Source organism: Salmo salar, chromosome ssa14 (assembly GCF_905237065.1).
Source record: "Salmo salar chromosome ssa14, Ssal_v3.1, whole genome shotgun sequence".
Taxonomy (NCBI): Eukaryota; Metazoa; Chordata; class Actinopteri; order Salmoniformes; family Salmonidae; genus Salmo; species Salmo salar.
Genome location: NC_059455.1, coordinates 42577288 through 42592223, shown reverse-complemented (window position 1 = coordinate 42592223; position 14936 = coordinate 42577288). Strand labels below are relative to the sequence as shown.

General features: G+C 45.4%; 1 protein-coding gene across 22 annotated transcripts in view; it reads left to right on the top strand.

Moving 5' to 3' along the window:
- The window catches only part of LOC106569572 (supervillin), a 93074-nt gene that overhangs the window by 25939 nt on the left and 52199 nt on the right, over positions 1-14936 (top strand). For 17 of the 22 annotated variants that reach the window (XR_006758831.1, XR_006758830.1, XR_006758828.1 and 14 more), the window contains exons 3-7: positions 750-841; positions 1057-1114; positions 2014-2168; positions 4040-4892; positions 7392-7481. Coding sequence is in view for 18 of the 22 variants with exons in the window: in XM_045694411.1 (XP_045550367.1) it covers positions 750-841; positions 1057-1114; positions 2014-2168; positions 4040-4892; positions 7392-7481 (1248 nt within the window). In the remaining 4 variants the exon portion in view is untranslated. The remainder of the gene's footprint in view (positions 1-749; positions 842-1056; positions 1115-2013; positions 2169-4039; positions 4893-7391; positions 7482-14936) is intronic. The other 5 variants (XM_045694410.1, XM_045694425.1, XM_045694424.1 and 2 more) reach the window with 2 other exon arrangements.

Here is a 14936-nt window from a genome sequence, read left to right as displayed (position 1 = left end):
CAGAAGGACAACCATCTCAGCAGCACTCCACCAATCAGGCCTTTATGGTAGAGCGGCCAGACGGAATTCACTCCTCAGTAAAAGGCACATGACAGCCCGCTTGGAGTTGCCAAAAGGCACCTAAAGGACTGTCTAGTGTGATAACCTGCTCCAGAGCGCTCAGGACCTCAGAATGGGGCAAAGGTTCACCAACAGGATAATGACCCTAAGCACAGCCAAGAAAATGCAGAAGTGGCTTCGGGACAAGTCTTTGAATGTCCTTTTAGTGGCCCAGCCAGAGCCTGGACTTGAACCCGATCGAACATCTCTGGAGAGACCTGAAAATGGCTGTGCAGCGTCGCTCCCCATCCAACCTGACAGAGCTTGAGAGGCTCTGCAGAGAACAATTGGAGGAACTCCCCAAATACAGATGTACCAAGCTTGTAGCGTCATACCCAAGAAGACTCAATGCTGTAATCGCTGCCAAAGGTGCTTCAACAAAGTACTGAGTAAAGGGTCTGAATAATTGTGATATTTCCGTTTTAAAAAATAAATAAATTAGCAAACATTTCTAAAAACCTGTTTTTGCTTTGTCATTATGGGGTATTGTGTGTAGGTTGAGGGGGGGGAACAATTTAATCAATTTTAGAATAAGGCTGTAACGTAACAAAATGTAGAAAAAGTCAAGGGGTCTGAATACTTTCTGAAGACAATGTACATCTTGAATAGCAAGTCTCATAATATGATGCTAGATTCATCTGAACTTTCAGCTTTCAGAACGACTTTTCATTCAGGGACAAGACTGCGCTGGTAAGGAGTGCTACTGATATCGATGCCAATCTTCTGGCAGTCCTTCCCAAAGGTGAGTTGCGTCCCGAACACAGACTGCATCGTAATGGCACCTTATTCCCTTGGCACTACTTCTGAACAGGACCCATAGGGCTCTGGTCCAAAGTAGTGCACTAGATAGGGAATAGGGTGCTATTTGGGATTCAGTCTTTAAAATAGGAATAAGAGTCTAACATGTTACTGTCATGCTTTCATGTTTTGTAATTTTTTCTTTTTTTTCTTTCCCAGTTTCAGAATTAAAGAAACATTTTGAAAGTGTTGTCTCTATTGATTTGGAAATGAACAGGTATGTTTGCATTTGTCGATTCGGAACCCTTGACAATGACAACCCTCCCTCTGTCCCTCCGTTTCCATACATCCTTTCAGTTCTCATCCACTGTCATAGTTACCTCAGACCGTTTCCATACATCCTTCAGTTCTCATCCACTGTCATAGTTACCTCAGACCGTTTCCATACATCCTTCAGTTCTCATCCACTGTCATAGTTACCTCAGACAGTTTCCATACATCCTTCAGTTCTCATCCACTCTCATAGTTACCTCAGACCGTTTCCATACATCCTTCAGTTCTCATCCACTGTCATAGTTACCTCAGACCGTTTCCATACAGCCTTTCTTCTCTCCCTTCTCACGTTTCCATACATCCTTCAGTTCTCATCCACTTATATTACTCAGACCGTTTCCATACAGCCTTTCAGTTCTCATCCACTGTCATAGTTACCTCAGACCGTTTCCATACAGCCTTTCAGTTCTCATCCACTGTCATAGTTACCTCAGACCGTTTCCATACATCCTTCAGTTCTCATCCACTGTCATAGTTACCTCAGACCGTTTCATGTTGGTACTACAGTAGGGTGACAAAATTTAGTTAAAATTCCTAGGTTTTCCAGAAATTCTGATTTGAAGATTTCTGGATGTCCTGTTTATTCCTTTCTGAATCCAGGAATCTTCCAACTGGGATTTCCTTTAGAGGAATGTGGTTTTTCATGATTTGTATTTAGTGTTTATTGGTGTATTTACTACTCTCCTATGCTACCTTCATTGTGCAATTGTTGAGATGCAGGGCTCCCTTGCAAAATAGACCTTGGTCTGAATGGGACTCCCTGCTAAAATAAAGGTTAAATAAATAAACTGTTTCAGTATGTGATAACACAGTAATCTCTGTATGCACCTGTCTGGTATGAAGCAGGAAGGAGAGGATAGCCAGGCGTCTGGAGGGTATAGAGAGTGACGTTCCTCCTGCCCTGACGCCCAGCTGTGTCAGCCTGGTGGTCAACCGTATCCTGGAGGAGGACCTGCCACGATACACCCGGGCTTCAGACCGCTGTGAGCCAATCATGGGTATGTATGCTGACGACGTTTGGGTGACAACCTGTTTCTGCTCTCTTGCCAACTCATCGTGTCATGCCATGTTTGAGACATTGTGTTCATATGATTTAGGTTGCGTTCCAAATGCCACCCTATTCCCTATATCACGGGTATCCAACTCTTACCCGGAGCCTGGTCGGGAGCCTGCTGCTTTTCTGTTCTACCTGATAAATCCTGTTAGGGCTAGGGGGCAGTATTGACACGGCTGGATAAAAAACATACCCGATTTAATCTGGTTACCACTCCTACCCAGTAACTAGAATATGCATATACTTATTACATATGGATAGAAAACACCCTAAAGTTTCTAAAACTGTTTGAATGGTGTCTGTGAGTATAACAGAACTCAAATGGCAGGTCAAAACCTGAGAGATTCCTTTACAGGAAGTGGCCTGTCTGACCATTTCTTGAACTTCTTTTCCATCTCTATCTTTTACTAAGGATCTCTGCTCTAACGTGACACTTCCCACGTCTTCCATAGGCTCTCAGAGCCCGGGAAAAAACAGAATGTCGTCATTCCAGCCCCAGGCTGAAACACATTATCGCCTTTCTCAAGTGGCCGATCAAGGGACTCTGGGCTTATGCGCGTGACCCGACCGCCCCGCCTTTGTGATTTTTTTTCCTCTGTTTGCCGAAAAGGAGATTCCCTGTCGGAATATTATCGCTTTTCTACGAGAAAAATGGCGTAAAAATTGATTTTAAACAGCGGTTGACATGCTTCGAAGTACGGTAATGGAATATTTAGAATTTTATTGTCACGAATTGCGCCATGCGCGCGACACTTCTTTACCATTTCGGATAGTGTCTGGAACGCACGAACAAAACGGCGCTATTCGGATATAACGATGGATTATTTTGGACCAAACCAACATTTGTTATTGAAGTAGACGTCCTGGGAGTGCATTCTGACGAAGACAACAAAAGGTAATCAAACTTTTATAATAGTAAATATGATTATGGTGAGTGCTAAACTTGCCGGGTGTTTAAATAGCGAGCCCGTGATGCCTGGGCTATGTACTTAGAATATTGCAAAATGTGCTTTCACCAAAAAGCTATTTTAAAATCGGACATATCGAGTGCATAGAGGAGGTCTGTATCTATAATTCTTAAAATAATTGTTATGCTTTTTGTGAACGTTTATCGTGAGTAATTTAGTAAAATGTTAGCGAATTCCCCGGAAGTTTGCGGGGGGTATGCTAGTTCTGAACGTCACATGCTAATGTAAAAAGCTGGTTTTTGATATAAATATGAACTTGATTGAACAAAACATGCATGTATTGTATAACATAATGTCCTAGGGTTGTCATCTGATGAAGATCATCAAAGGTGAGTGCTGCATTTAGCTGTCTTCTGGGTTTTGGTGACATTATATGCTGGCTTGAAAAATGGGTGTCTGATTATTTCTGGCTTGGTACTCTGCTGACATAATCTAATGTTTTGCTTTCGTTGTAAAGCCTTTTTGAAATCGGACAGTGTGGTTAGATTAACGAGAGTCTTGTCTTTAAATAGCTGTAAAATAGTCATATGTTTGAGAAATTGAAGTAATAGGATTTTTAAGGTTTTGAAAATCGCGCCACAGGCTGCAAGTGGCTGTTACGTAGGTGGGACGAATTCGTCCCGCCTAGCCCAGAGAGGATAATTAATTGCACCCACCTGGTGTCCCAGGTCTGAATCAGTCCCTGATTAGAGGGGAACAAATGAAGAAAAAAAAAACGCAGTGGAACTGGCTTCGAGGTCCAGATTTGAAATTGATACGGCTCTGGTCATAACTTGGGCACTATATAGGCGGTGGTGTCATTTGGGACACATCCTTACTGTGTGTTTGACTCCCTCCGGTTCCACAGTGAGACGTTACAGCAGAGAAGACATGGAGATCCCACAGATGCAGGCGTCTTCCCCAGACAGACAGTCCAGGACCAGGGGCAGACCGGGGGACCAGCCTGGACCAGCCGCCCACCCCCACACAGAGCCTGTCCTATCCATCTCTGGCGGCCCAGTGGACCCAGCCAGCCTCAGCTCCAAGGCTGAACGGATCGCCCGCTACAAAGCCGAGCGCCGTCGCCAACTCTCTGAGCGTTACGGCATCGACCTGGATCAGGAGATCAACATGGACTACTCCCCCCGTTACTCGCGCTCACGTAGAGAGTATGACGTCTCCGACAGAGGGGCCCCAGCAGTCACCGAGCGTAGGAGAGATAGAGAGGAGGTGGAGGAGGGAAGAGGAGGGAGGGAGAGTTCTTGCAGGGCTCCCTACAGCTCCAGACTGGGCCAGGTCTACATGCAGACTCACCCTGCTGAGGCTGGCCAAGCTCCTGCACCAGGCCACGGCTCTGCCCATACCCAGGCCCCTCCACCCACCCGGGAGAGGGCCAGCACCTTCTCAGAGCGGGAGAGGATGATGAATCTGGAGAACTATCGGCTGGCCCAGGAGAGGACAATGGCAGGCGGGCCCAGAGGAGCCAGCAGTAGGCCACAGGATACCCTCCATACCCAACCCCAACAGACCCTTCCCCAGACCAGCCCTCTGGAGCAGCATCTCAGCCCCCCTTCATCCAGGGCCTCATCCAGGGAGTCTTGCAGTGTGGATGCCGTCCCCAGCTCCCCCCTGACAGCACGCCGAGCCCCCCTGCCCTACGGCATCTCCCCCGGGGACCTGTTCATCGAACAGCAGGCTCAGGCCGTCCTCAGCAGACATGGGTGAGTTCAAATCAGCTTTGCTATTATAATGCACTCTGTCTCCATTGAGTTTGATCAATGTATCAAGTTTCAAATGTACTCTATGCACATCCAATAAGTTGCTGGTACAAAGAACAAACTCCTGAAATACAGACAGTCCTCAAATCCAGAACAAAATCAAGAAAGTGTTCAGTATTATAAAGAGACATTATTGCGTGGAACTCGTATTGCTCAAATGAAAAGCAAACCTGGTTTCAAAAAACAGATGAAGCAACACCTCGCGGCACAACGTCTCTCTCCTATTTCACCTAGATAGTTTGTGTATGTATTAATATGTAGCTCTGTGTGCCTTTAAAAGAAAACAATGATTTAGTTCTGTCCTTGAGCTGTTCTTGTCTATTAATGTTGTGATTTATGTCATGTTTCATGTTTTGTGTGGACCCCAGGAAGAGTATCTGCTACTTTAGAAACAGCAATTGGGGATCCTAATAAAATACCAAAAATAGACACACTAATTAATGCTCCTGCTGTTTTGTCAGGCTTAAACCTTCAGGTCTTCACTAATGTTTTATAGGAGTTCAGATTAGGTCATGGCCATTATAATAACGCACTCTCAAATATGTTTGATCTCTGTATCAACTCGGGTTGCTTTCAGCATTAACTGACCACTTTAAGGATTAGTTGCTGTATGTTGTTGCCCTTGGTAACAGTGTGTTAATTATGCCATTAGGGGCTGTATCCAGACTGTGGTCACAGTGTTCTATCACACTAAGCACTGCTCTGGTTTCATAGAGGAGGTACTCTGCCTGCCTGGGTATCTCATCAGGGCCCTTAGAGGGGGTACTGGGTGGGTTTGGGAGGGGGTAGAGGGGACTATCTATTACGGGGGGGTTGTTCAGTGGGTTGGGTTTCACAGCTTACCCTGTGAGGCAGACCTGAGGCCAGACCAGAGAAAGAGGGGGAGAGAGCACACGTTTCAGATACTATAGCCTGTTACGAAACCATTTGGCCAGCCTACTGCTATCGCTACACTTGCTAGGTCTAGCGGTTCTAGGCCTGGCTAAATGATCTTTAACCTGTCTGAAACACTATGCAGGCCCATTATGTCCTGCTCTATTATTGTATAGGGTTAATGGCACAGTCTAATGGCACACAAAATACTATGTATTGTCCTGTAGCCTGGCAACCTTGTCTCAGACCCACTGGTCTCTCCAGACAGACTCAGGATGTGATGCTGTTGCTGACACCCAGTATATCTATGTAGCTGGGCCTACTATGTACTTATTATAGCTAGACAGGTTTAAAAGGGCTTTTTCAGCTGAATTTAAGAGAAGAGCAGTCACAGATAAAGTCAATCATAAATCAATCTAGTTTAACACAAGTTGCAACAGGGAGACACCTCCAGCACAGAAGCAGAGAAAATGTCTAATGTGCCTTTTGGAGATAAGCCCTTTAAATTCTAATCCGACAGTATCAAATGTTCTGTAAACACCGGCCCGAAAGGCTGCGAGGAGGACACAACATCAGCTGCTACAGAATCAGAGATACATTATCAGTGTGTCCCTGGCCCAGTGTTGCGTCAGACTTTAACCATAACATTAATACGAGAAGTTAAACAGGTTAACGGCAGGAACCTCAGTACTTAGTTACTGTTAAACAGGTTAACGGCAGGAACCTCAGTACTTAGTTACTGTTAAACAGGTTAACGGCAGGAACCTCAGTACTTAGTTACTGTTAAACAGGTTAACGGCAGGAACCTCAGTACTTAGTTACTGTTAAACAGGTTAACGGCAGGAACCTCAGTACTTAGTTACTGTTAAACAGGTTAACGGCAGGAACCTCAGTACTTAGTTACTGTTAAACAGGACAACGGCAGGAACCTCAGTACTTAGTTACTGTTAAACAGGACAACGGCAGGAACCTCAGTACTTAGTTACAGTTAAACAGGTTAACGGCAGGAACCTCAGTACTTAGTTAGCCGACAGTAAATCAGTTGAGGAATTAATAAAATAATTCCTCATTAGTTAGTGTCCAAATAAAATAAACACCAACAATGTTTCTTAATAGGCCATTGGGTCACCATGTGACGCCAAAATAGATTCTACAAGTGTGTGGAACTCTTCCAAGAGAAATTCCATCATTTGGTGTTTTGTTGATGGTGATGTAAAGCTCTGTCTCAGGAGCCGCTCCGCAATCTTCCATTAGTGTTCAATTGAGATCTGGTGACTGACACACACACACACACACACACACACACACACACACACACACACACACACACTCTTTAAACCCCCTATGTCCCTTTGAAACCCCTCTTTCAAAGTCACTTAGATCACTTCTTGGTAGCCAATATAATGGGCAACTGGGATGTTAATTGCTTAATTAACTTTGGAACCACACGTGTGCGTGTGGAAGCACCTGCTTTCAATATGCTTTGTATTCCTCATTTACTCAAGTGTTTCCTTTATTTTGGCAGGTACCTGTAGTTGTTCTAATGGCCCAGTCTGTCTTTTCCTGTAGCCTGGCAGCCTTGTCTCAGAGTGACTGGTCTCTCCAGACAGACTCAGAAGGTGATGCTGCCTCTGAGTCTCTTATCAGCTGGCCATCCAGGTACTGTAGTAGGAACATATTGTATGGGCAGACCTGGATTCAAATGCTTTTTGAAACCTTTCAGATACTTTCCATGTTTGCTTTAGCCTGCCTGGATTCCCAGGTAGGCGTGGTTTGCACTTTCAAGACTTTTCTATTGGATTCAGTGTAACAGGCAAGTGCAATCAAACAATTTTTCAAATAGTATTTGACCCCAGGTCTGTGTACGGTATGGGTGTCTGTCTGACCTGTAGAACCCAAAACACCTGCCTAACCCGTCTGTCTGTCTGTCTGTCTGTCTGTCTGTCTGTCTGTCTGTCTGTCTGTCTGTCTGTCTGTCTGTCTGTCTGTCTGTCTGTCTGTCTGTCTGTCTGTCTGTCTGTCTGTCTGTCTGTCTGTCTGTCTGTCTGTCTGTCTTATCATTCCCCTATTCATTTTGTAATCTCCAAGTTAACAGGTGCTTAACTTGTAATCAACATTTTGCAGGCTTCATCCACTTCGATTTTTTTGTAAAATGTCTTACGACGTTATCTTTCAAATGTCATCAAACCTGCTTATCAGGGAATCGTTAACCTGGTTGTTGCATACAACTGCCACAAGTGAATGTTTTGGTCACACTTGAGTAATTGTCCCCCACAATGAAATCGGGGAGGAGACCGTTAATCTTTCTCTGTCCGTTCGTCACAGGTAATATCTCAGACAGCACCAGTCCGATTTTGACGAAACTTGGGTGAATGGTGTCTCTTGCCATAGCGATACGGCATTTACTAAAAAATACAATGATTGGCCAGATGGTGGCGCTATAACGATTGAAAAAGCTAACTTTGAAAGGTCACACCCCTCACACAGTTTGACCTAAATTCATGAAATGTGGTACGTATGTCCCTCTCTTGCCTCGGGGACCCATAAAGTCCACCATGATGGATTTTCCGTAATTTGTAATTTTGTGAAAAACACTTAACTCTACTCCTCTGGCACCGAAGGACCGATACAAAACGTGTTATGTGGCGTCAATGGACAAAGGACCCTCAACGCAATATTTTCCAGACTAGTACCTAAAATAACATGGCCCCTATTGACCAATAAACAATGTGGGTGTGGTCTGGCACATAAATGCATATAAATCAGTCAAGGATATTTATATTGTAACAAAATGTGGTACACATGTTGCAAACACTGTCAACACTCAACATATGTAAGAACATCTGCATCATTTGTGGGGGACGACGTGATGACAATGGTGACTAGTGCCCTTGTGTTCAGGAAAGGGTTAGCTAGGCTAGGGGTGGTATATTTCTGGAGCAGAGCTTGGCCCACATACACTGCATGGCTGGCCAGCTGAAGGCAGGGCTGTTGTCTGAGAAGGGCCCATGGTCAGGCCAGCCTTACTTTGAGGAGTATAGACAAGAGAGTGATGGTCTACTGAGCCCAGCCCACTGAGGCCCTGCACCAAGCCTGTATAAAGCTATCTGGAGTGGACCGTAAAGCTTGACGGTTTGCTTGAATTTATTATCAGATATTAAAATCTGGGGCTGCGTCACAAATCGCAGCCCCAGATAGATGGCAGCCACATAGTCCCTATGTATTGCATAGGGTGCTGTTTGAGACACAGGCTGGGTCACTTTTCAGTCTGTTTGACACACTTCATTTGCAAGGGGAGAGTTTTCATCTATTTTTACTCCACACACAAATGTATGCAAGGCCCTCTATCGTCCTCCCTTTGGCAAATCAAGCCATAACTCTATCCTCCTGCTTACAAGTAAAAACTCGAACAGGAAGTACCAGTGACATGCTCAATACAGAAGTGGTCTGATGAAGCGGATGCTAAGCTACAGGACTGTTTCGCTAGCACAGACTGGAATATGTTCCGGGATTCATCCGATAACATTGATGAATTTAGTCACCGGCTTCATTAATAAGTGCATCGACGACGTCGTCCCCACAGTGACTGTACGTACATACCCCAGCCAGAAGCCGAGGATTACAGGCAACATTCGCATTGGGCTAAAGGCTAGAGCTGATGTTTTCAAGAAGCGGGACACTAATCCGGACGCTTATAAGAAATCCCGCTACGACCTCCTCCGAGCCATCAAATAGGCAATGCATCAATACAGGACTAAGATCTAATCCTACTACGCCAGTTCTGGCGCTCGCTGGATGTGGCAGGGCTTGCAAGCCATCACGGATTATAAAGGAAATCCCAGCCACAAGGTGCCCAGCGACGCAAGCGTACCAGATGAGCTAAATGCCTTCTATGCTCGCTTTGAGGCAAGCACCACTGAACCATGCATGAGAGCACCAGCTGTTCCTGATGACTGTGAGATCTCGCTCTTCGTAGACAATGTGAGTAAGACCTTCAAACAGGTTAACATTTGTAAGGCCTTAGGGCCTGACGGAAATCCAGGATGCGTACTCCGAGCATGCGATGACCAGCTGGCAAGTGTCCTCACTGGCATTTTCAACCTATCCGGTAATACCACTTGTTTCAAGAAGACCACCATAGTGTCCATGCCCAAGAACGCCAAGGTAACCTGTCTAAAAGACTATCGCCCTGTAGCACTCACATCTATAGCAATGAAATGGTTTGAAAGGCTGGTCATGGTGCACATCAACACCATCATCCCAGACACCCTGGACCCACTCCCAATTTCCATACCGCCCCAACAGATCCACAGATGATGCAATCTCTATTGCACTCCACACTGACCTCACCTACCTGTACAAAAATCATACCTACAGTTGAAGTCGGAAGTTTACATACACCTTAGACAAATACATTTAAACTCCGTTTTTCACAATTCCTGACATTTAATCCTTGTAAAAATTCCCTGTCTTAGGTCAGTTAGGATCACCACTTTATTTTAAGAATGTAAAATGTCAGAATAATAGTAGAGAGAATGATTTATTTCAGCTTTTATTTCTTTCATCACATTCCCAGTGGGTCAGAAGTTTACATACACTAAATTAGTATTTGGTAGCATTGCCTTTAAATTGTTTAACTTGGGTCAAACGTTTCGGGTAGCCTTCCACAAGCTTCCCACAATAAGTTGGGTGAATTTTGGCCCATTCCTTCTGACAGAGCTGGTGTAACTGAGTCAGGTTTGTAGGCCTCCTTGCTCGCACACGCTTTTCAGTTCTGCCCACAAAAATTCTATGGGATTGAGGTCAGGGCTTTGTGATGGCCACTCCAATACCTTGACTTTGTTGTCCTTGGGACATTTTTCCACAACTTTGGAAGTATGCTTGGGGTCATTGTCCATTTGGAAGACCCATTTGCGACCAAGCTTTAACGTCCTGACTGATGTCTTGAGATGTTGCTTCAATATATCCACATCATTTTCCTTCCTTATGTCATCTATGTTGTGAAGCGCACCAGTCCCTCCTGCAGCAGAGCAACCCCACAACATGATGCTGCCACCCCTGTGCTTCACGGTTGGGATGGTGTTCTTCGGCATGCAAGCCTCCTCCTTTTTTCTCCAAACATAACAATGGTAATTATTGCCAAACAGTTCTATTTTTGTTACATCAGACCAGAGGACATTTCTCCAAAAAGTACGATCTTTGTCCCCATGTGCAGTTGCAAACCTGGCTTTTTTTGTGGCGGTTTTGGAGCAGTGGCTTCTTCCTCGCTGAGTGACCTTTCAGGTTGTCGATATAGGACTCGTTTTACTGTGGATATAGATACTTTTGTACCGGTTTTCTCCAGCAGCTTCACAAGGTCCTTTGCTGTTGTTCTGGGATTGATTTGCACTTTTCGCACCAAAGTACGTTCATCTCTTGGAGACAGAACGCGTCACCTTCCTGAGCGGTATGACGGCTGTGTGGTCCCATGGTGTTTATACTTGTGTACTATTGTTTGTACAGATGAACGTGGTACCTTTAGGCGTTTGGAAATTGCTCCCAAGGATGAACCAGACTTGTGGAGGTTTTACACTTTCTTTCTGAGGTCTTGGCTGATTTCTTTAGATTTTCCCATGATGTCAAGCAAAGTAGCACTGAGTTTGAAGGTGGGCCTTGAAATACATCCACAGGTACACCTCCAATTGACTCAAATGATGTCAATTAGCCTATCAGAAGCTTCTAAAGACAAGACATAATTTTCTGGAATTTTCCAAGCTGTTTAAAGGCACAGACAACTTACACGGAACCCAAACCGGCTGCGTGCGTGCGCAATCGTGCATAAATTTGTTTTGTCCACCCACGCCAAACGCGATCATGACACGCAGGTTAAAATATCAAAACAAACTCTGAACCGACTACATTAATTCGGGGACAGGTCGAAAAGCATTAAACCTTAATGGTAATTTAGCTAGCTTGCTTGCACTTGCTAGCTAATTTGTCCTATTTAGCTAGCTTGTTGTTGCTAGCTAATTTGTCCGCGTCTATAAACATTGAGTTGATATTTTACCTGAAATGCACAAGGTCCTCTACTCTCTACTCTACCAATTAATCCAAACATAAAATGGTCAACTGAATCATTTCTAGTCATCTCTCCTCCTTAGAGGCTTTTTCATCTCCGGACTTTATATTCCAATTGGCAACTTTAATAAATTACGTGCATTACCGCCACCGACCTATTTCGTCTTTCAGTCACCCACGTGGGTATAACCAATGAGGAGATGGGTACCTGCTTTTATAAACCAATGAGGAGATGGGAGAGGCAGGACTTGCAGCGCGATCTGCGTCAGCAATAGAACTGACTTCTATTTTAGCCCTTGGCAACGCAGACGCTCGTTGGCACGAGCAGTGTGGGTGCAATAATTGAATAATATAGATTTCTACATTTATTTTGCAACGCTTGTGCACGCGACGCGAGCGGTGTAGTCAGCCGGTTAGTGTATGTAAACTTCTGACCCACTGGAATTGTGATACAGTGAATAATAAGTGAAATAATCTGTCTGCAAACAATTGTTGGGAAAATTACTTGTGCCATCCACAAAGTAAATGTCCTAACCGACTTGCCAAAACTAAAGTTTGTTAACAAGAAATGTGTGGTGGTTGAAAAACGAGTTTCAATGACTCCAACCTAAGTGTATGTAAACTTCCGACTTCAACTGTATGTAAGAATGCTGTAGATTGACTACAACTCGGCATTCAACACCATAGTCCCCTCAAAGCTCAGGACCCTGCGACTAAACATCTCCCTCTGCAACTGAATCCTGGACTTCTTGACGGGCTGTGCCCAAGGCGGTGAGGGTAGGCCACAACATATCCACCACGCTGACCACCAACATGGGGGCCCCTCAGTGGTGTGTGCTTAGTCCACTCCTGTATTCCCTGTTCACACACGACTGCGAGGCCGAGCACGATTTCAACACTACCATCAAGTTTGCTACCGACAACGGTAGGACTGATCACCGACGATGATGAGAACCTATAGGGAAGAGGTCAAAGACCTGTTAGTGTGGTGCCACATCTCCCTCAATGTCAGCAAGACAAAGGAGCTGATTGTGGACTACAGGATACATGCCCCCATATCCACATCAATGGGGCTGTAGTGGAGAGGGTCAAGAGCTTCAAGTTAATCGGTATCCACATTACTAAGGAATAAACATGGTCCAACATGGTCCACACCTCTTCCCCCTCAGAAGCCTGAAAAGATTTGGCATGGGCTCCGTATAGTACGGCAACTGCAAGGCACCCGACCGCAAGGCCCCACAGAGGGTGGTCAGTACCACCCAGTACATCACTGGGGCCAAGCTCCCTGCCATCCAGGACCTCTATATCAGGCAGTGTCAGAGGAAGGCCCAAAAATGGTCAAAGACTCCAGCCACCCAAGCAATAGACTGTTCTCTCTGCTACCGCACAGCAAGCGGTGCCAGTGCACCAAGTCTGGAATCAACAGGACCCTGAACAGCTTCTACCCCCAAGCCATCAGACTGCTAAACAAGACTGCCAAATAGCTAATCAACTGGCTACCCGGACTACCTGCATTGACCCTTTTTTGCAGTAACTCTTGTACTGACTCTCTTGCACACACACTGGCACCCAAACATACACACAGACACTTTACCCCTACCTGCAGTATATCTACATACAGTTGCTACATCAATTACCTCATACCCCTGCACATCGACTCGGTACTGGTACTCCCTGTATATAGCCATTTTATTTTTACTTATTGTTATCGTTATTCACGGTGTATTTATTCCTCACGTCACTACACAAAAGAAACATCCTCTCACTGTCAACTGCGTTTATTTTCAGCGAACTTAACGTGTAAATATTTGTGTCCATATGTCTCCGTAATCTAGCATGGGTAGGATGGCCATCTGAATCAGGGTTAGTTTGGCAGCTGGGATGAAAGAGGAAACTAAGTCTAGATTTAACTTAAGGTTCAGCAACCTTAAAGAAGAAAGGGTCTAAACCATCTGACCCAGATGTTTCTTTTTGCGGTCAAGTTTCAAGAGCTCCTTTAGCACCCCAGACTAAGTGACTGCCTGCAGGGTGAAACTTTGTTGTGGGGCAGGGGTAAAGAGCGAGAAGCATCGGGGATAGTTGCATTAGTACAATTCAATCCCACCCTTTCTAAGATTCATACTACACCGGCTCCGACGCTCGTCTTAACTATTACAGACTACGAAGGGAAGCACAGCCACGAGCTGCCCAGTGACACGAGCCTACCAGACGAGCTAAATCACTTCTATGCTCGCTTCGAGGCAAGCAATACTGAGGCATGTGTGAGAGCATCAGCTGTTCCGGACCACTGTGTGATCACGCTCTCTGTAGCAGACGTGAGTAAGACCTTTAAACAGGTCAACATACACAAGGCTGCGGGGCCAGACGGATTACCAGGGCGTGTGCTGACCAACTGGCAGGTGTTTTCACTGACATTTTCAACATGTCCCTGATTGTCTGTAATACCAACATGTTTCAAGCAGACCAACATGTTTCAAGCAGACCACCATAGTCCCTGTGCCCAAGAACACGAAGGCAACCTGCCTAAATGACTACAGACCTGTAGCACTCACGGCCGTAGCCATGAAGTGCTTTGAAAGGCTGGTAATGGCTCACATCAACACCATTATCCCAGAAACCCTAGTCCCACTACAATTTGCATACCGCCCAAACAGATCCACAGATGATGCAATCTCTATTGCACTCCACACTGCCCTTTCCCACCTGGACAAAAGGAACACCTACGTGAGAATGCTATTCATTGACTACAGCTCAGCGTTCCACACCATAGTACTCTCAAAGGTCATCACTAAGCTAAGGATCCTGAGACGAAACACCCTCTGCAACTGGAACCTGGACTACCTGACGGGCCGCCCCCAGGTGGTGAGGTTAGGTAGGAACACATCTGCCACACTGATCCTCAACACTGGAGCTCCCCAGGGGTGCGTGCTCAGTTCCCTCCTGTACTCCCTGTTCACCCATGACTACAAGGCCAGGCACGACTCCAACACCATCAAGTTTTCAGACGACACAACACTGTTAGGCCTGATCACCGACAACAACGAGACAGCCTATAGG